The 21,995-nt window shown below is 43.2% G+C and overlaps 1 protein-coding gene across 1 annotated transcript in view; it reads left to right on the forward strand.

The window, feature by feature from the left end:
• The window catches only part of COG5 (component of oligomeric golgi complex 5), a 191,326-nt gene extending 169,360 nt beyond the window's left edge, over positions 1 to 21,966 (forward strand). Inside the window, exons 18-22 of the mRNA XM_054198346.1 lie at positions 1,280 to 1,517; positions 10,517 to 10,593; positions 11,097 to 11,223; positions 11,794 to 11,873; positions 21,213 to 21,966. Of these exons, the coding sequence (XP_054054321.1) occupies positions 1,280 to 1,517; positions 10,517 to 10,593; positions 11,097 to 11,223; positions 11,794 to 11,873; positions 21,213 to 21,327 (637 nt within the window). The 3' untranslated portion in view covers positions 21,328 to 21,966. The remainder of the gene's footprint in view (positions 1 to 1,279; positions 1,518 to 10,516; positions 10,594 to 11,096; positions 11,224 to 11,793; positions 11,874 to 21,212) is intronic.
• Positions 21,967 to 21,995: the final 29 nt, after the last annotated feature.

The following is a 21,995-nucleotide window of genomic DNA, read 5'->3' on the forward strand; positions in this document are numbered from 1 at the left end:
GTTGAGGGGAAGGCAATGCTTTACGGTCAGTGAGCACAGAAAGCAAAATTACACCTATCTATTGAAACAAATTAATCAGGTAGCATCTGTCTTCTCCCCACCCCCCCCCCCCCTTTTTTTTTTGCATATCTGTTGAGTAAAATTCATTTTAAATGGAAAAATAAAGCCAAGCAGAGGCCATTTTTATGCTTTAAGAAATGCCTTTTGCTTTCAAAACTTACTTTTTGTGGACAGTCTTCAGAACTGTGTATATTCTTGTTTCTCAAAATAAAGCATATAACTTCTGAATCAAAATTACACAGAAATTTTTCTAAAGTATTATTGAATATGAAATGGTTCAAAAAATCTTTTTTATTGAAAGATCAGCTTTAGTGTATTATGCTATTTTCCCAGAGCATTTTAATTAAAATTTCCAGTATTCTTTATCTGCAAAGATCTTGAGTCCTGTCTATAATTGAGACTTCCTTCTTAAGCATTATTTTGGTTGTTATCTCTGTTCTGATGTCATATCATCATCAGATGTCCTGTCTTCTGTCTTGGAAATTCACTGAAAACAGTGTGTTTTCAGAAGTGTTTTAAATTTTCCCTTTGACTTTTTTTTTTTAAACAATATTTTACCCTCTCCATCTTTCTTTTGCCACCACTAGCAAAATACCTTTCTAGCTGGATAAACTGATTCCAGCCAAAGGCTAAGTTTTGTTAGGTAGCCTGTACGCTCAGCTTCCTGAGTTTGGAAGAGCTCTTTTGCCTGATTGTGATTCAAAGAAAGAGAAAGGTGATTGATTTCTGTGTCCTGTAGCTTCTGTGCTGCTTCTGTGATAATTAGATTGACTCTATAATCCTGGGTTTGGAGGAATCTAGGAAACTAATTCTACACAGAGCACCTGTTTGGGATAGGCTAAACTAGTAACCCTGTGACACGTGCTAGTATTTTCTGATCCATTAGTAGAGTTTCGAATCAACAACTGGGACATTTAAATTTAGGGGCTGGATTTGAGGTTTAGGCTCCAAACTGGTGGAGGCTCTGCAAGTTGGGTAGGAGTGGGGTGGTTTCCTTTATCTTGTTAGGATGGGAATGACTGATAAAGAGATATTTTTTGACTACAGTTTCAGAGCGCGCTATATGTTCTTTATTCTGAGTAGGAATGAGACTCTACAATTCATGCCATGACTTCACGGGGTAGAAAAAAATTAAAAAGAATCCAATAGCTTTTGGTTGTGTTGTAAAGATGAATTTAGCTGTCCCCATTTCTTTTTTCTTTTCCTTTTTTTTTCTCAGATCATTATCCAGCTCAGGAAAACCAGATGTCCCTTGTTCTCTGTACATGAAAGAACTACAGGGTTTTATAGCAAGAGTCATGAGCGACTACTTCAGGCATTTTGAGTGTTTTGACTTTGTCTTTGATAACACTGAAGCCATGGCTCAAAGAGCAATTGAACTTTTCATTCGCAATGCCAGTCTAATAAGGCCACTCGGTGAAGGTGGGAAGATGCGACTTGCAGCTGATTTTGCACAGGTACCCTTAATACTGATTTCTGCTTTTTACTGTTACTTCACTGTGTTCACTGAAAAGTATCAATACTTTTGCCCCCATCAAAGTATAAACAGGCAGTTCTAGAGATCGGTGCGTTCCAGTCCTGAACATCCTCTCTGATGAGATACTGTGTCCTGAGAAATGCATCCACTAAGTAGTTGAAGATCCCTCATCGCCATAAGGCACATTCAGGGAGGTGTGACAGATTCCTGTCAAGTGACTGTTGCATTTAAATTCAGTTGCGTCTTGACATTTTATCCTGTTTGTCTGACCCCTTTGGTATGTCCATCATTTGCCACCATTCATTCACTTCATTCTTTCTCTCTCTTCTAATGGAATGGCGTGTCACTTTCTTAATCGCTTTATATATCACACTGCCCACAGTGGTTAATCGCTAACTCAGCTGCCTTGCAATGTAGGAGACAAGCTGAAGAAATACCAATATCCTGTGGGAGAACTGCCCTTTTGGTAACAGAAAGGCAGTTTTCTTTGTGGGATTCTGTTCATGACCTGATTGACTTCTCTGCCTCTCAGCTTTACCTAGCTCTTATACTGGGGTAAAACACAACAAAAATTGCCAGATTAATATCCACTACCTGTCTGCATTATCTGCTATATCGAAATTTAATTAATCAATAGTAATACTGTGTGATTAACTTGCCAAAGAATACAGGCATCCACTAGATTGGTCCGAGGGTCCCGGTTATTGTTATCCAAGCAGAAAGGGAGTTCTCACCAGCTGTCTGCATACCTGGCTGGTAGGTAACTAGGGCAGGAGAGGAAGGCAGGGAGGGAGGAATCACTGCCATCTCTGCTCCTGCCCGTGGCTACTTTGCATCATTTGCCTGTGAGTTACATACTCCTCAATAAAGGTGTTTTTATTCATTACCCTAAAGTAGCAAATCAGCCTTGAACTACAGAAGTTCAGGGGAAGTTTTCAATTGCTTTCAGTGAGAAGGTTCCGCTCCCTTCTCTATTTTGAAGACAATGGCATAAAATTGGTGGAAAAAAAAAGGCGCTTGACTCCTCCTCTGGAAGGAATATAGAAAATTGTTGTAATTTATGCTGCAATACTAAAGTAAGTTGTATAAATTTGGGAAATATCTTCCCCTGATTCTACAGTCAAGAGCATCTGATCTAAGCACCTATTATAATAATGCTAAAAATACCACTCGATTATCTTTTTTAAACACTTATTTTTCTCATTCTGACATGGGCTGCCTTTTAAGTGAAAATGAAGTGAAAAATGAAGGTATGTTTTCATCTGACTGTAGGGGGATTTGCGTGTTCTTCCCCACTGTGCTGAGTATAACTCCTGAACGGACAACTGTGTGAAGATAAAAGTTCTGATTTCTCTTCTTTTGTACTGTGGAAGAAAAAAAATAGGTTTTGAATTCATTCTTGTCTCCTGCCTTCAACTGTTGCTGCATCTGGGGGCTGCCTTGTGTTTTACTCATCTTCACATTGCACCATATTTTTGGCTTGTTTAAAAATGGGCTTAAGACAAGAACTAGCTGTGTCCAACCAGTCCAATACAGCCACCTCGGTGCTCGCTCTGTGCCTTGGAGCATCTCTGCACAGAGCTCCGTAGGGCATCCCAGGCTGCACAGGGGCTATAGTGTCCAGAATGGCCTGGACGCTATATCCTGTTGCTCAGGACAACAGAAAAAGGACGAAAAAATTTTGTATGTGGCAGCAGCCTTATATCCATGTTTTCTGGGGTGTGTCTGCCGCTCCCAAAAACCTGGTGGGTTTTGGGCACATCACTGCGATGCCAGCTCCTGGTAGCCCCATTGGGGAGGTCGTAGTTGCTCTGAGCCGGCCAGGAGTCCTGGGCTTGTTCTCAGAAATGTGACTGTAATCCTGAGCAGGACTTGGTTCATTTCCATGCGTTCATTCCCATAGTACCTGGCTTCATCGAGGAAAAAAGAAGAAGTTGCTGCAGCTTTGGGCTGAGGAGGGCAGGGAGCAGACACTTATCTGGGCTGCTGGCCTGAGGGGAAGGATAAACCTTTCCAAATGGCCATAAATACTGCATGCAAGGGCTTTTTCAGTCCCAGAAAGGCACTGCATTGTTGGACTAAAGCCAAACCCAAAGGAACGGACCTGCCTGGAAAGACACTGGGTGTGTAGGAGGAAGCTTGTTTATAAACTGTTTTTACTTGTGCTCTGTTTTGTGGAGTCACTTTGAATTTTCTGTACTCAAAAAAGGGTTACATGCTCCTGCTTAAAACTGGCTTTTGAGATCTAAAACCCCTTTTGGTGTTTTGGGGTTACTTGCAAGCAAAAGACCTGGGCAGAAGCTTTGGTTAATTTGAGGTTCTATTATAAACACAGATGCAGTAAGTCAAATAATCTTGGGTTGCATCGTATTTTGGGTATCTCGTGCTTGTGCACATTTGTTTCAGGGCACTCAGAGTTAGAGTTACAGCTGCCTTATACTCAGCAGAACAGCTTTGGCTGAGAGTCAGATTTGAAGATTCTTGCACTGGAAATGTGTTTTACTGATAAGTTGCCTTAAAACAACAGGTGTCTACACAGAAGGGGGAAAACTGAGGCTTCAAGTTCTCTTCATTCAAAACTGTGTTCGGTGAGGTGCACAAGTGCCAATTTTCTTGAGTAAGGCTCAGCTACTTATGCAGCTAGGAATTATTGCTGTAATTCTGTTGAATTCTCTGTCTATCCTGTTTCCAGTGCCAGTATTGCATTTTGCTATCTTGTGCATTACAGTTACTTCAGCAGTAAAACAGGTGTGTGCTAGTGTGGCAGCTGTAAACAGAAGTATGATAGGCTTGAAATATGCCTGAATGTCATTAATATGATTTCATGAAGATCAGTGCTTGCAGGAACACGGAAAAATTTTAAGCCCTAGAAAATGTCTGCAGTGCTGTGAGGTTATTATCACATACTGTGCTGTTCCTTGGGACTCTCGTCGTTTGAAATATTTCCAGTCTGCAGGCTGAATCCACCTCTTTTCATGCTCTCAGTTTTTTGCAGTCAATTGCACAAGATTACTTTTCAGTTCACTCCTATATATTCCTGGATCAGTTTGTTTAAATTTGTTTTTGTATTTTTAAGGTGACTATAATTCAGTATTCACGTACGGAATACCAAATTTCACTTTTTTAATTCAGTACTAGTCAGACTGAAAAAAATGTTCTCCTGGAGGCAAGCAAGCCAGCAAGTCCTGATGGTTTTTCAACATTTATGTTTCTGGGGACTAACAGTTCTTCTCCAGAGGACTTTCTACTTGGTTGTTATTCAGAGTTGTTACAGCACTTAAACTTAGGCACCCTTTGGGATTGGTGACTTGCAGTTCAGGCCTTCCTAAAACACGATGGAAATGCTGGACGAGGCAGCAAAGAATGAAATATAAGCACAATCAGTTGAGAAATTTATTTAGAAGAAATGAGGAATCTACAGTAATATTTGGCATGGAAACTAGTAGTCTGCTACATACAGTTTGTAAGCTGATATAGGAAAATAGCTGTTTATTAATAGCAAATACAAATCATAACTGCGTTGAAGTAAACTGGTCTAGAAATTGCAAAGACTGAGTAATCTTTATGCTTCATGGCATGAAGGCATGACATGATTTCCCATCTTTTCATAGTAGAGGTGTGTGTTTGGAGTGACATATAAGGCAGGAGCCGCTGTCTGTGCCAAGAACCACATCTCATGGCATGACTGATTATTTTCAGCATTGTCAAGTGAACTGTTTTTATTAATCCTGTTTGAGTTAATACTATTGTATATATACACCTTCATATGTTTCTTATCTAGGTGTGGTTTATAGTTGAGTTTTTTGGCATTGTTCAGCACTGTGTTCAAACAGTTTTGATGGGGCATAGTTAACGCCGCCACCAACTCTTCAAGTCTTTACCAATTAATTACTGCAAAATGTTTTGGTTTTATTGAATTTTCCTAGGAAAAATGTTTTTACTGTAGAAATTGACAATGCCAAATTGTAGTGCAGAATAAATGTTTCCATCTGCTGGTTAGCCTATGGTCAGAATCTGGTTTCCCGATTCAATATTTGGCATTAAAAAAGCAAGAATATTAGGCATTTGGGTTTTTAAAAATGTAAACAGATTTGCTTGTTTGATAAAACATGATGATACAAGTGTAAAAATGCTTTTTATCATTTTTCCTAAAAAATTTCCTTTCTAGTTTCTTACAGAAGAATGAGAGAAGCAGGATGCTGTGATCACAGTTGAGGTCATAAGGAGAGAAACTACTAAAGATAAAATGCACTTAATGTTTAACGTGAACTATTTTAGTGGAAGGAGGAAATTATATTTTCTGATGTGTGTTATTTTGGAGATATTACTGCTAATTACTGCTAAGGATTTACTTAAACACCAACCGTTTTGGAATTGCTGCATGGGGGAGAAATCAAATTCCACATCCCTTCAAGGCCAGCTTCTTTCATACAATAGTTCAGAGCTCTTCTGCTCCCTTGCTTGTTAAAGCATTCTCTCCTGGTGAACGGCTAGGAAAAAGCATTTTGAGTTAACATTTAAAAACTTGGAATTCATCTTGGCCAGGAGGAAATGTGATTGCTAAAAATTTAATGTTAAGATTTTCCAGCTGAAAAAACATCTGTTTAGTAATGAGAGATCTTGAAAATACCACAATAGGCACTAAGCAATAACTTCACTGTGGGGGTTTTCAAAGCACTCTTCAATATATATGCATTATCTGTATCTAGACTACGTATTAACTTCACCCTTGGGTTGCTGAACATAATCCAATTAGAGAAGCCAGCCATGTGATGTATTTTTTACAATATGGCTAGCCAGTGAATAGTTCAACAGATAATTGACCACCTAGCCTTGGGCTACGGCAGGGTCATATGAGAAGAAAAGATAATACAGCCTTTTTGGGCTTAGAGAGCAAGAATCATTGAGGAGAAGCATATGTTGGGCAGGAGTCTGCTACTGTGTTCTGTGAAGCATAGCAAAATAACATGAATAAATCATGGAAAAGCAATGGGTTTTGAGCAAAGTTAGAAGAAGCGAAGCATCATTAGGCCTTCTTCTGTTCTAGCTGCCCCTTCCTTTCTGGCAGGCACGTGCACTGCCTACTGCTTCTCTTGCATCCTGTGTTAATGATGATCTCATATTAGTCAGTCAAGCCTCTGTGGTTGCAAATTACAGCTTGGACACCTGATTTATTACTGAATTTAACCTGGATATCTGAATTTCCAAATTTTCAGTTCTGGGAGAGAAATTTGGAAAAGAAACAAAAAATAGCTTTTACCTTTTCATATGTAAAGTCCATAGGACTGTATGAAAGGCCTGGCATACACGATACAAATACTGGCTTGCAGACAGCCAAAAACATCACCTGACCTGTAAAAGCTCATCAAAATGCTTTGGGAACTATAGTTGTCTGTCATAGCAAAAGCTGCTACAGTATAAACATGCTGCATGAATCAACAGTTGATGCAGCTTTAGGTGATGACAGGTACCAAAACCAAGAAGTGATGTACGCTCAGTCCTCTGCCCAATGCCATCACCTTAAAAACAGCAGCTGTTCCAGCCGAATGATTCCTTCCTGGCACTCGCTCCTGGGCCAGCGGTGCCGGCCGGCACGATGCCCAGTGGAGACACAAAGCCCCACACAGTGGGCCTGCAGAAATGAATGTAACAGCAGAAAGATGCTGTAGCATCTCACTACATCATTGGGCTCAGAGAAATAGCTAAAATTCAAGTGAAGAAAACAATCTTAGTTACTATGTAAAGTATAGTTTTTATTGGCGAGATTTGGTTATAACACATAGCAGACTGGTGTTGTAAATTAAAAAAAAAAAAGTTTCTGTACATTTTTACTGCATTAGTTTTCACTCATTCCCACTCTTCATGAGTCAATTTGAGATGGTATAGTATGCTGCAAAGCTTAAAAACATTTTTTTTTTCTTTGGCAACTAGTACTTCACGAATCAACCATCTGCTGCCATTAAATCTATCTAGTTCTAGCAATACTAATAATTTCCTACAGTGAATAAAGGTTGAAGATGAAGTAATAGAATTTTCTGAAGTAAATTTTATTCTTTAGTACTTAAGACTAAAAATGTTGATTTATCAAAACTGCCAAATATGTTCAAGAGAAATCATTTGAATTTATTTTAATAAGAAACTGGTTAAGCTGTAGAAAGTTTCACTTACATCTCATCACATCATATTATGTTTCAGGAGTGAAACAATCATTTAAAACTTATTAAGCAAAATTGCATTTTGCTGTACTGGGATTTCTTTCCCCTCATGAGTACAGTTTGATCCATGCATCTCTGTTTCCGCAAGTCAGACTGGCAGTTTGTTGCCTGTTTTCAAATTCTCTAAAGCACCTAAAAGAATTATCTTCTCCCTCGTACAATCCCACGGCTCCCACCAGAGCTGGGACATGAGCTCCTGCAGGATATCAGTTACTTCCAGCTGCCCCTAGCCAATACTGATGCCTAAAAAGAAGCTCTGGAGAAATCAGAGTCTTGCTCCCATTTGTTTTTCAGGGTCTGTAGGGTTCTTGTATCATGATGCAGCAAAGCCTACTTCATTAGCTCCTCTTTTTGGCTGCTTGCTCCTGATCCTGTGCAGCAGACTGGAGTCTTGGCTCCCATACGTGCTCAGAAGTGTCCTGGCTGATCTGAGGGAACAACACGCTGAACTTGCTCTAAGCTTCATCGCAGGTTGGAGTTGGAGCACCTCCCTGCAGAAATCCCCAGAGAGAAGCTGCCTGTCCCGGGAGCGGGCACTTAACCTTGATCCCTTGTGCTGGCAAATTCAGCAGACGGCACAGCAGCTGACGCCTCCTCCTCAAGCGTGGGGATGTCGCCTTCCCATTTGGGTGCCTTTTGCGTGGTCTGGTGGGTAGCGTGCTTGCTCAGGAACTGCAGAGCGGGGTTGTACATGCTCTTCAGCCCAAAGAACAGGTAGTCCTTGTGTTTGCCTGTGGGAGAGGTGACACAGCCCTCAGGTGGTGAGGGGGACACAGGGCACGGATCCCACCCAGCGGTAGAGAAGGGGCCAGTTCATAGCCTAGAGTAGAAGATTTGGGGGCCAGGAGGGCAGCAGGCAGGAGGGAGCTGGGCTGTTACCCAGGGCTGGAAGCAGACGACAAACATCCTTATTTCTGCTTCCTGAATTTTAATCACTTTCTACTTCTGGGAATTTCTGCTTAATATAAAAAGCAGATTTCAAGCAGCCTGGAAGTGCTTGATGTGGGGCATGCACTCCAAGGTTCCTAGGCTCAGGGAGTGGCTTTGCCCTGCCTGCAGGCTAGGTCTGGGGGGCTTTCGCCATCGCCTTTCAGAGGTGCCCTCCTCTCCTTGTCTCTAGGCAAAGCATAGGTACCTGGGGTAGGCCCTCTGGCGTTCCCAGCTCTGTCTGACTGAGCGTCATGTGCGTGGATACTGCCACAACATGACCCACCTGATCTGTTCTAGATGTCCACCTTGGGGAAAGATGCATCACGCCCCAAGAGTGGCTGTTTTTTCTCTCCACTGAGTATGAAGAGAACCTGTAGATGTTGAGAAGTAGGTGAGATGACTCCCATCCTGCCACCTGCTTCTTAAGATGGGTACCTGCAGTATATGGGCTTGATTTGCATTAATTGCTAATTTAATTTCTCCTGGTTTTAGCATCATAGTTTGCTGTATCATCTTTCTCGTTTATGCTGGAACCCCAGCATAGCTACGTGCTCTTGGTGAAGCCGGTGGCCCAGCAGCCAGCTCCGTCTGAGCAAATGGTACAGCTAGAAATAATAATAGTATTAAAGACTTCACTGTAAATAGTGTCTTATCACAGGCACTTTCAAACTCCTTCAGCAGTGTTACTTAAATGGGAAGCTCTTTGTATGGTGTTTTTGATCTTGTTAGTTATTTTAGTTCTCGTCCTTTGAAACTTAGCTTAATTGTGCATTATGTGGAAATCAAAGTCTGGATAGTCTTTCAAGTTAGGGATTTTTAAAAAATGTATGTGGAGAATAAAGCTTGCATCCCTCTGTTGACTGACACTTCAGGAATGCAAAAAATAAAGACTTAATCCATATCTGACTAAAATTACTTTACCTATAGGGTTTTTTTGAGGGGTGGTGTTTGTATTAGCATGCATATTAACTGAAATTTTGCCATGTGATCTTCGTGTTCAGTCTGGGAGCTGGAAGTGACACTTCTGTGTCCTCACTGTTAATGAAGAACCTGTGGCAGAATTTAGTCTGATGTGAATGATGCAAAAACTCAAGTGGAACTTGGCTCTTGTTTGAAAAGGCAGGTGAACTCCAATGCTTAAAAAACAGAAAGTGTTTAAAAATAGTTTATTTTTAAAGATGGCTGCTGTAACTCAGAGACCAAACAGTATGAAAATGAGTATGAAAATAATGCTTTTAATGACACTCTTTTGCCTGTGATTCCGTATAACCCTGTGGCAATAGGTCCCAGCTGCCGTCTCTCTAACCTGCGTAGGTTTTGTGCCCCAGAATTTGGGGCTAAGTGCTCAAGAAGGAATCACTTTAAACTCATCCTTTGCCAAAGGAAAGGGTGCCCAGCTGCAATGGGTATGCATTTTACTGCTTTAGGAGTGGTTTGTGGAGACCTGCGTAGATTTGCTTTCTTCCCAGGCTGCAGTCAGATTTTTGGTGTATTGACGTAAGTGCTTTATCATGAAACTCATCACCCACAAAATAAACCTTCTGCGAGAAACAAAGCTTCGGTCTCAGAAAGCTCACGAAACCCCTTCTGTTCTTAACCGTGGACTGTCACTATTGTTTGCCGTGGGATGCTTACTGTGTTGCCAAGAATAAGGCAAAAGGCTTGGCTTGGGCAACGCAGTATGAAAGCAAAGGATAACTTCTTGTCTCAAAACCAGCCAGAAGTCAGTGATTTAGTCTGCAAGTTTGGATTGTATCTTAAAGGCGGGCTACTTCAATGCCAGGTTTTATATTTTGGGGCAATCTAATTCGAATTAAAATGTTTGTTTTGATAGATGGAGTTAGCAGTAGCACCGCTGTGCCGGCGAGTCTCTGACCTAGGAAAGTCTTACAGACAGCTGAGGTCCTTCAGGTGAGTTGCAGTCGCAGGAACTAGCACTTGGCAGTGTGACCAAACTGTCTTTCAAAACTGATTTATTACCTCGTGTTAGTTCTGATTGAACTGAGAGTTTTTTTGGCAACACCCACCTGCAAATTAGAAATAGATTAAAGTTCTTTTAAATTTTATGCAGAGTATAACTATGATTTAACAATCTTTGTCATGCAAATGTTGGCCAAATTGTACTTTTTTGTGTGTTGCTTTCAGTATAACTTCTGTGTGACAGCGAGTTCTATAGTTAACTTAGAAGTTTTTATTGAAATATAAAATTTACAATCCTGTGTTGTTTCGTTACAATAGGCAACTTCTGTAAATTTTTACAAACTGAGCCTGTGTTGAAAACCTAAGATGCAGACTAGTGTAAAAAAATTAGATGATTCTATCCTAACGCAGTATTGCCACCACATAGGCATTTTTTCTAATGCATAAGATAAGCTTTTTCTTCCTTTCACAAGTATGTTGTTACATTTTTCCAGACCGCTGCTGTTCCAGACCAGTGAGCATATTGCCAGTAGCCCAGCGCTGGGAGAGGTTATTCCATTCAGCATTATTCTTCAGTTCTTATTTACAAGAGCACCACCAGAGTTAAAATCACCCTTCCAGGTAATAAGATCAACCTTTCTTTTTGAGAAAGGTTCGAGAAAGTCTTTCCTTTCGAGATGTCCTAAGGAGGAATGAACATTGTAGTTTGTCCTAGTTATTTTAGTTAAAACGTATTCAAGCTCGTACTTTATATGATTTGTTGGGTTTTGTTTTTATTGTGGCAAAGGAGTTATGGTCATTGCCTTCATATTTTGATTAATTAACAGTAGAAAGATGATAACATGATTTTAAATAGGCTCTCAATTCTTTAATATTCTGTCAGCTCATAGAAGAAATTTCAGGTCTTATCACAGACTACAAAATGCCTGCATCGTGCTCATGTAAGATGCAGGAAATCTAGATTGAAACCCCTGTCAGAACTGGGCAAACATCACCTCTGAGCTCCCAAATAATGTGCTGGGCTATTTCTGTTAATTGTTTCTGATTGCTTAACTCATTCTGCATCACTGCAGTATTGAGAGAGCCTCATGTGGCCTTTGTTTATGTCATCTTTGATTCTGAAATTGGTGTGTGTGTTTCCTTTTTCACATTTATGTGTAATTGGTGTTTGTTTGTGTTTCTCTGTGTCAGAGGGCTGAGTGGTCCATTGCCCGCTACTCCCAGTGGCTTGATGATCATCCGTCTGAAAAAGACAGGCTTGCTCTCATACGGTAAAAATCATGCTTCTTTCTTCTCTACATTTATGATGATGGAACACTAACTTACTTGCTCACCAGGACTGGTCTTGAAAAGTAAAAAAAAATGTGCTGTAGCAGATGTATTATAAATACCATTACCCTCTCTCCACTCATGGGATGAGTTGCAACATGGGAGAATATATAAACTGAATGCTCCCCTTCGCCCCCCGTACCCAAGCCCTCCAGTGCCTTTGGAAGGAACACATAAACCTCTTGCAAAAGAAAGAGACCATGCACAATGATGGTTTAAATTAATACTGTATTTTAGCAAAACTGGCTTTCTCAACCATTGGAAGGTCAAGGCTGCAGCCATCCTGTCTTCTGTATCAGGAAAGAGAAGCTGTGGAAGTTAAAGCAATGAAAATGTAGGTAGGAATTTAAAAATGGAAGACCCTTGTTACCCCTTGCAATGTTATTCTTCAGGAAATCAGCCTGGGATCTTTAGGAAGTGATAATTAGGTAAGGTTTTAAAAATGTTCCTAGGGTAGATGGCTGTATAGCTATTTTGCATCCTAAAATGTTAGGAAAAGTTATGAAGGCTCAGATGATCGTTTGGCTCTTAATGCCCTTACTCTTCCAGCTGCCTTCTCGGTGTCCTGATCTCGGTGTCACCCACTCCAGTGGCACAGGAAAGGTCATCACACGTAGCTGCACCAGGCTCGATCTGGCCTGGGAGCCAGCTCTGTCCTTGAACTTCTGCGCCTGGATGTTGCCAGCTTTTGCTGAAATCATAGAAGCTGACTTTTAAGTTCCAGCCAGCAGTGGTGGTGCTTGAGAAAATCAACCATTATCTGTCCACACTTATAAAGCAGCCAAGAGGAGTCTGCTGTAAATATTTACAGTTCTTGAAGCTGATAGCGCCATACAGTCCGGTGTAGTGCTCGGGCCAATTAAGGAAATACTAGTTGATCACCAGTAGATGTTAGTAGGACATATTTCCAAAATATTAAAACGCAAACTGTGTCTCTTCATATCTGTATTAAGAGTTGGTTTTTTTAAATCAGACATGTTGTTAGTCTAGTTTGGCTACAAAAGTAGGTTTTCTTGAATCACAAGCCATGACACCTTGAATTACAGGGGAATGGATAATAGGTACAGGGCTGATACAGCTGTATATGTAACTTAGGAATATTTTGATTGTAATTTCTGTCTTGATAGTACTGGCAAAACTGACAATGTTGAATTTCAGACATGTTAGCGAAAGCCAAGAATGCAAATAGTTTAAGAACTGATTGGATTTTGTTCTCTTCTATCCTTTTACACAAATTTGAAAATGCCATCCTTAAACTACAACACATTTTTGTCTTTGTTTGCAATTAAATTTCATCCAGACTGATTCAGTTAATGGGCTTGCTGATGGTCATGTTCAGACACTGATAAATTGCTCTGACCATGGAGGTATTAAGGGACAAGCCTTGGGACAAGGCTTTCGGGAAGAGAGAGTGGCATCCATTAGACCAAGTAGCGTAGCTGGAATACTTAAGCTTTTCATTTCAGTCCTTTCATTGAATCCTTTATTCATTTTGCGTGAGATACCACTATTAAAATATTTTAACTTTGTGATCTCAAGAATGTGCTGCTGCAAGGTTATCCCTTGGCAAGGTTATCACTTGACCATTTTACAGTGGGACTGTGGTCCTTTTGCTTTGCACTGTGAAATGCTGGGACATTGCTCGGACAGGTGTCCTTCAAGGGCATGGAGAGGGCAGCTTTGAAGATCTGCCCTTCCCAGAGGCCTCTGGTGGCACTCCAGCATCTCTCCCCTACTCTTGGTACGCCAAAGCAAGGCTGTTTGTCACTGCCCATGCTTGACTGGTTCTCCGTCCACCCCCAGGCCCACCGCTTGCAGGCGCCGCTCGTGCAGCTTTGCTGAGCCGTGTGAGTTAACTGCACTGGATTTGTCAAAGCGGACTCTTCCCTCGGGTGGTTTGGTTGGCAGCTCCTGTAGCCCAGCATGGCTGGGAGCAGAGCACGGGGACCAGCCGACCAGCAGCTAGTGATGCAGTGAGTGAAGGGGATGGTTCTCCTTTGCGGACACCAGTCAACTCTGGAGGCATCGCTGTGTGCATTCACCTTTTTACCATCTCCTTTCATGCCTGTAACTCGTTTCGAAATAGGCCGGTTATCTGTACATAAGGCAGGCAGGCAAACATCAGTCACTAGTATGACCATCTTTTCACTCATATTTTCGTTAATACTCTCTTGGAAGATTTCTGAGCCTGCTCTTCGTGCATCTCATATGAACCTAAGTTGAACTATGGGTGTCTTGCTCATTTGCCTGGAATCTTTTATCATTCACCCTCTTCAAGCTTTTCCCACCTGTAGTTGTTCAGCTGTGCTAATTCAGTGTTTTGAGCCTTCAGATCCCTGCCCTGGCCTACATCAAGAAATTATCTTCACACTTGCTGCAAGCTTGCAAATGGTAATTTTCTGCAACTTCCCCTTGTAACGACCATGCAATTACTCTAGGGACCTGCTGCTTAGATATTAATTTACTCGTGTTATCAGAATCCTTACAGCTTCATATTAAAGCTAATTGCAGTGCTTCTTCCACTCTGTAGATCTTAAATGCTTCCTATGCAACGTGGTGTTAGTTATGAGTTAGTCGCATTTGGGGCATTTTTGTGCATTTCTTTCTGCTCGTATTCAGCACGAAGGGTGGGATTTACCTGGCCTGAGGTATATTAGCTAGACTCCCTTTATAGTCAACAGAGAGAAGGAGGCGCTGCTGGGGCTGGTTCATCTCCTCCTGAAGTAGGTACCTAAAATAGGTCAGTTGCGTTGTGTCCCGAGAGCTCCATTTTCTCTGCCCCGTGCAGGGAGCGTGGGCTGGGAGAGGGGAGCTCGCTCAGCAGACGGCTGCCCTGCAGACATTTAAAGTTAGGTGAGACGACCCGGCTGCAGGCGTCCTCCTGGAGCTGGGACTGTGTTGAAAGAAGCGCTTCTTTAAGCAGCCAGGGCACTGTTTTTCTTTTTCTTCTTAAATTAAGTTTGAAAACTCAACCTTTCTTCCATAAAAGAAACCTTCCTGTTAGATGTGGCAGGATTTGAGCTGGCCTGAAAGACAGTTCATCCGCCCAAGGGCCGAATTCTTATCTTCACCATTCGAGTGCAGGTAAACTCCCCTTACTCAGGCTCACTGGTGCTGGAGCAGAGTTGAAAGCCAGGCCCAGGGAAATGTTCGTTTTTACAACGAGCTGATGTCCTGAGCCAGAGAGCGGCTCTGACCACTGACTTGCCAGGGGGCAGGGACAAATGCCAGCGCGGGGACCACCACGAAAGCCCCATCCGTGCGTTAGGTTCCGTCTCGCCAGGCGCAGCAGCAGGACCACTTCGCCGCAGCCGGCAGAGCTGTGCGGGGACACGGCTCCACTCTGTGGCACGTGCGCCTCCGAGCTCTCCCCTGGCCGGCACCAGGCCATCCATAAAACCCCCAGCGTCAGTTATGCTTGTCTGTCGACACACGGTTCCTTTGATCTCTTTATTCTGTGGATCTGGAATAAACCGGAGATGCCTCGTGCTAATCTGCTGTCCTATGGATGATGCTGTCGGAGATTTTACAGTTTGGTTTTACAGTAACTTTTATAGCACTCGATTAAATCGATCTGGTGTCAGACAGATATGCTCTTACACAGCGTATTTTTCATTTTCCTCTTTGCCCTGAAGTTTGCGGAGCAAACAGACTTTTATCGAAGTACTAAACACGAGTCTTGGCCCTGCTGTCCTCAGCTGCCCGGCCAAGTGATGGGGACCGGGGTGCACGCGGCGCTGCCCCACTGCAGACCGGCGAGGTGATCCCTGCCTCCGCCGAAGCTCACCATTTCCATCAGGCTCTGTTTGACCCAGTCAGAGCCCAGGAGGGCTAATATTCACAATTCCATATAAAATTAACTAATTAATTAGAGTAATTCTAAATGATATGCATTAAGAGCCCTTTAAGAACCACAGCCCAAATCATACACTTTTTTTTTTCTTTTAACTGTAGATATAAATCTTCATGGGTTGAAATAACATTTTGAAAAAGAACTATCTGGGTCTTATATAATCAGCTTGTCCTCATTTCCAAGAAAGCTCATGTTTTTGCTCAAGCAAGTGAAGTAATTTAATAAGTGCTTTAAAATCCTTTTCCTTATGTGGGAGGGCATCTTAAACTTAGATTTTTTTTTTTTCCTTACTTCTTATGGTATTTTTAATGAAGCATTAATATATGCAGAACATCCCACCAACCCCCTTTCCGTAGCGCTGTCTTACAAACAATATTTGTAACGTATACCATAGCTTGTCTTTTAAAATAGAAGCAGATTGCTGAACAGGTTTTATGTCCTTTATTAGACTGGAAGATGCTGAATTTAGGGCATTATTTAGTCTAATCCCTTCAAGAGTATGTTTTGTATATTGCATAAACAGGGTTTCTTCCATCTTCTTAAACATCGGTAATATAACTATAAATTACATCTCTTTATATGACAACAGCTGAGATCTCTTCTGCGCCGGAGACTTGATGATACTGCTTTCACCCATGATGCCATTTATTTTTCCATTTCTGCTTATGCACTGGTGTTTTTACAGTGTCCTCTACAGGAGTAAGCCTACCTTTTTTTTAATACAAGATTTTAATGGTAAAACGGTGCATCTAAATTGAATTCTGTACTACCAGCATACTTTGCAAAAGCTCGTTTGAGCTAGGACCGGTAGAGTTTACAAAAATGTCATCATAAAATCTGCATTTCAAGTGTTAAGGTTGCTACTGAACTCGGGTATCTCCCCCATGGGGTACAGCAATACAGGCGTCTCGGCAGCTGCAGTGAGGGGTATTGCCAGGGGCTGCCCAGCGCAGCCTCAGCGGAACTCGGGCTGTGGGAGCAGCATCCGCCTCGCTCTGCCGAAAGCAGCGCCCTGCGCTCTCCGTTTCTGTACATTGCAGTCCCGAAATCCCACCCTGAAGATGTGGCGACTGTCCTCAGAGAAACGACGTTCCCATCCCGAATGTACTTCTGAAATCACAGCTGCTTTATGAGCATTGGTGCTTTCGGTTACCTCTCCCAGCCCATTCCTCCCTCGCACTCTGGAGCAACCTCACCGTTACTCTCTGGACTCCAGACTCCCTTTCTCCCTGGATTCATGATTTCTGCTCTTTCACTACCTGTGCCTTTTGTTACTGGGGATGCTGTTCCTAATAGGACAGACAGGTTTCCTGGCCTCTCGTCGCCATGGCATTACCACGGGCAGCAACACAGAGGAGCTTCCCGAGCTGAGCAGAGCTTGGCCGTGATGATGAGCTGTTCCATGGTCACCAGGTAGAGCAGGGAGCTCCAGGTGACTGCGGCTGCCTCTTGGCTCCCAGCCTTTAGCAGCTGCAGCAGCTTTTCATCCTCTCACTCGGTGCAAGGCCCCTCTGGCTGCTTTCTTAGACCGGCCTGTGTGGGAGGCAGGCGGCTGCTCTGCCGTGATGGGTACGTGAAGCAGGACGTTCTCCAGGCCAGTTCTGCTGTGGAGGTGCTTGTGTCCTCTGTTCGGTGGTGGATGTTTCTCCGTGACTTGTTCATTCCCTGGCACACACTGCAGTTCCCGTCAGAAATCCCCACCGATGGGAGATGTGGCATTTGCAAAACAACCTTCAGAGCTGAAGGCTGACGAGCGAAGGGAGCCTTGACGTGAGCGTTACGTTTGGTGAGAGGTCGGTGCTCGCCATGCCTTTGTCATGGGTTTGGCCATTAGCAGAACTCTTGCTGTCTGGAGAAGAACTAAGCTTTTGTTTTAGCGTTTCAGGTCAAATTATTCATTATGAATTGCATTTTAACATTCAGCTTTAGAGTGTTTAAATACTTTTATTGGAGATGCGAGCATGGCACATGGGAAAACAGGGAATGCTTTTAGAGTATTGGAAAAGCTTTTATTTTCATTGTTTAAAGTTAAAGCTGTATAAGGTCTGTTTTAGAAAAATGCCTGATGCTCCTGGGTTGGTCATATTGATGAAGTTTGTCTCTGAAACAACGCCCAGAGCAGAAGAGCAGGCACAGCAGCAGAGAGCTGACAAACATCAACTTCTGTCAGCTGTTGGTCTCTGCTGGGAAGAAGAAGGGTCTGGGCAGTTCTGAGGCCACCAAACAACTCACCAGGTTCCTTTCAGCTGCTTTTTGAGTCGTAAGAGGAGAGTGGCTGCCACTGATGGAGTCGTTTTTGCCAGTTAAATCATTCTTTGAGGCAGGAGAGAAAGAAAAAAGATAAAAGCTGCTGGAGGGTGTGGCAGCAGGACTTGACTGACGATGTTTGGCACTTAATGTAGCCTAAATCTCATTCCCTCGTTTGATTTGATTGGAATAACAGTCTGGCTAAGGATTATCAAGGGCTGACATTGAGTGGGTTTGGGCGCTGCTTTTAGGGTAAAGCTTCTCCCTTTCATCTGAAGGGATCTGGTTATCTCTGTCATCTTTTTCAAGGGCTTTTTCAAAGCAAGGAGATAAAGCCAGAGAGGGATAGCAGTGTTACCATCTGGATAATGATGCCAACCCACAACTTCACCAAGAGGTGTCAGAGCTTTCTAAGCTAAGCAGGTCAATATGGTTTTTTTCTATTTTCAGCTTTTGATGACTTCTAAAAACTATTTGGGCCCAACAAACTTTTGGGAGTTTATAGAGGAAAAGACAGGGATGCTGGTGAGTGGAAGGGGAGAGATTCAGCAAGATGAATGACAGTTACAGTAGGAAATGATTGCAGGAGTTTCTCAACTGTCTTTTTAATACAAGGGACTATTCTTTGTAGACGGTAACTAACATGGGTAACGATTACTGCTGACCCGAGCACTTGAGTGCTGACCTGAGTGGAAACGTGAGACACACCAGACTCTCCTGAAGCATCTCCCCACATCTTGATGGGATCCATGGGCCTCCCCTGCCTTCATCTCCCGCCTACTGCTCAGGCTGCTCATCGCATCAGTTTATCTAAAAAGCACACTACCTGCTGCCCCTTTCCCCCAGCCTCACTTCTCTTTAAATCTTGGGATTTAAAACTTCCCTGCGGATGTGCCTGATCTCAGCAGTCCATCGTGCTGACGGCCTTTCCTGGGAGCAAGGCGAGCTGCACCCAAAGCTCTCTGTGGCTGCAGCGAGCAGTTTTCTAGTTGTTGGCTCTTTCCCCGTTAGACGCTGTGCTGCTCCCCAGAGACTGTCAGGAAGAGCAGGCTGAAGGTTCTCAGGGAGCTGACCAGGTGGAAAATGCCAGCTTTATTTTGGCTAGACAAAATAGATATTCTTTCCCTGCCTTTCTGGCTGTAAGGGAGGATAACTTTTCTCCTGCTGTTTGTTGATACGCAAAAAATGCCAAGTGACTCTTGAGAGTGTGTTGGTACCTGATGTGGACCCCTCAGCAGTAACTCCCGAGTAAGTTGTTACCAAAACTGAAGAGCTCTCAAGTGCGTCCCCACCAACACGAGGGACTGTTTCTTTGCTTTATTCTTCTGAAACCTCTCAACTCTCCAATAATCCACTCCATCCTCCTTTCGCATCGTTAGTTTTCGTTTGGAAGCTCAGAGCCCTTGCTGCTTTGGCAACAGCTTTATTGGCAGGCAACAAGGTGTGTTATGACCCTGCTTCTTCCTACCATCTCCTTTTCTCAAGCTGGGCTCTTACGTAGCTTCCCAGTGCTGCAGCATCCCTGCAGGGACCTGCGCCTCTCCTGTCTCTCATTATCTTACCCCGGGAGGAGACGGCATGTGAAACACAGGCCAAGTCTCACCCTTGAGTGTTTTTGCTTTCTTTAGACCTTGCCTGATTTAATGCCTACTCATTCCCACCACCCCCCCATTGCCAGCAGGCACGTGTGGGTGCGCGGTGCTGCCTTCGGTCCCCTAAGTCTGTGCAGGAATGCGGTGTTTCACCACAAGCTTGGGCTGTTGGCCGTAGCAGCAAAGACGAACACAGCTATGCCCCCCGCGCCCAGGGCCCCCGCTGGGCCATGGCCCAGCCCCCCATCTACAGTAGTTGATGTGTATTTACATGCAGGACATGGCTACGGGCTCCCTCAACCCCACGGCCCCGTCCCATTGCCAGGTGTGCACAACAAGTGCCCACCTCAGCCCTGTGGGGCTGGGAATGTTCCTGACACCTTACCACATCCCAGTGCACCCTCACTGGCAGAGCAGCCGTGCTGGGGCATCCCACGCATCCATAAAGGCGTGCAGGAGACAAACCCCCAGGACTGCTCCCCCACGCAGTGACCCAGCGTGAATGGGTTCAGCTCTGCTGCCCGGGCACCGGCAGCAGGACCCGCTGCCCTGGGGACGGCGCCGGGGTACGGCCAGAAAGGGCTGGGAAGAGTCTGCGTTAGTGCCACAGCTGTCACCAACCAGAAAACAGCTGTGTACCGGGAGGCATCTTGGTCCCCACTTGAGATGGGGGCTGCTGTTTGTGTGCGTCTTTTCCTACGTGTCACAATTTTGCTGTAAATTGTACCAATGGAACATAATGTAAACAAAGGCGTTCAGAAGGAACCCCCACAATCATTGTATCTGTTACAAGAAGAAATGGGAGAAGAGGAAAAAGGAGAAGAAAAATCAATCAAATTAGAATCCATATTTAAGTATGGCAAAACTAACTTGGCCTACTTACTTAATGAACTGTTAAGTCAAAAATCTGAACAGCATTTAGTCTTTCAACACCACTATTTACTAGACTTGTTGGCTGAGAGGTGGCCCGGTGCTGTACGCAAGCTGAATTACGTACAGACAAGTACGTAATCACAGTTGCCCCTTTTAGCTTTGAAATGTCTGTATTTATGTAAATCACACAGGACTACCGCTACGTGTGACAGCCTATGGCAGTGCCTAAGAAAAACACAGCAAAGGCACACCAGAGCACACACACGCTGGCTGCGGGTTCCCCAAAGGCCAGTGGCAGTTGAAAGACGGGGCCAGGAAATGACCTGAAGGCATCGCGGTTGTTCACCAGCGCCCCAGTTTCCATTCTCCAAGTTGTACTCTTGGCGTCTGCAGCAGCTGGAGTCTATTCTTTTCATTTCTAAAGGTTACCCGTACAGCAATGTGCCTGAGTCTGTGCGTCAGAGCTGTCATTTCAAGCCATCTGCAACATGCTGCTGCTGCTTATTTAAATGTTAACTTGCTCGCTCCTCAAAACATGCAAGAAGGAAGAGAAAGATCATGAACAATTATGTACAGCTTTGTAAGGCCTTTCTTGCCCACTTCCTTCCACAGACACATAAGACCATCTGAGGAAAATTCTACAGCTCCTGAAGTTACCATACTTGTATGCTATTTAATTGCTTTAGCTGCATTTTTTTTTTTTACCTTTGTTTTAGCGGTGCACTGGAAGCTTATGTTCAATCAGTAAGAACGCGAGAGGGAAAGGAGTTTGCACCAGTCTATCCCATCATGGTTCAGCTGCTGCAGAAGGCGATGGCGACCCTTCAGTGAGTGTACGTGGACAAACCTCCCAAAACAGGGAACGGACAGTAACACGGTCACGGCTCTTGTGCCACACACAAACTCACGCGTCATGTGAATTATCCCAAATACACAAGCTTTACAATGAAACATGTTTACCTACTTCATCTATGAAACATCTGTCTCCTTGCTTTACATTCACATTACAGGAACTTATTTATACACACAAATTATAAGGAAATTGTACAATTTTTATGTGCTGTAAATCTACATCTAATAGAAAAGAATCATTCTTTAGTATTCCCTTTGAATTTAGAAAGGTGTAAAATTAGAACGTACTCAAAGTATTACAGTATAATTGCTGAATATCTCAAATAAGTAAGTAGCTCTTTTCCTACAAGCGTAGTTTTAAACAGTTGAATACATTTTAGCTTTATTCAGAAAAGCGTACTTTTGAAACGCTAGAATCATCAGTTTCCATCTAAAAAAATCACTAATTTTAACACAAGGAAAAATATTTGTAACTAACGTGTTTCTCTATTGCACTGCTGTTTGCTTTGAAATAATTTATATTGATTTCATCTCTCTTTTTGCTTAAACTGTAATAAAGAAGACTGACCATCCAACCCTGAACTCAGTATGTGAAATTCTTCAGCAGCTTCCTAAACTAGAAAACATCAAAATATACTTTGGCTGGG

The sequence above is a fragment of the Rissa tridactyla genome, chromosome 1, assembly GCF_028500815.1.
Source record: "Rissa tridactyla isolate bRisTri1 chromosome 1, bRisTri1.patW.cur.20221130, whole genome shotgun sequence".
Taxonomy (NCBI): domain Eukaryota; kingdom Metazoa; phylum Chordata; class Aves; order Charadriiformes; family Laridae; genus Rissa; species Rissa tridactyla.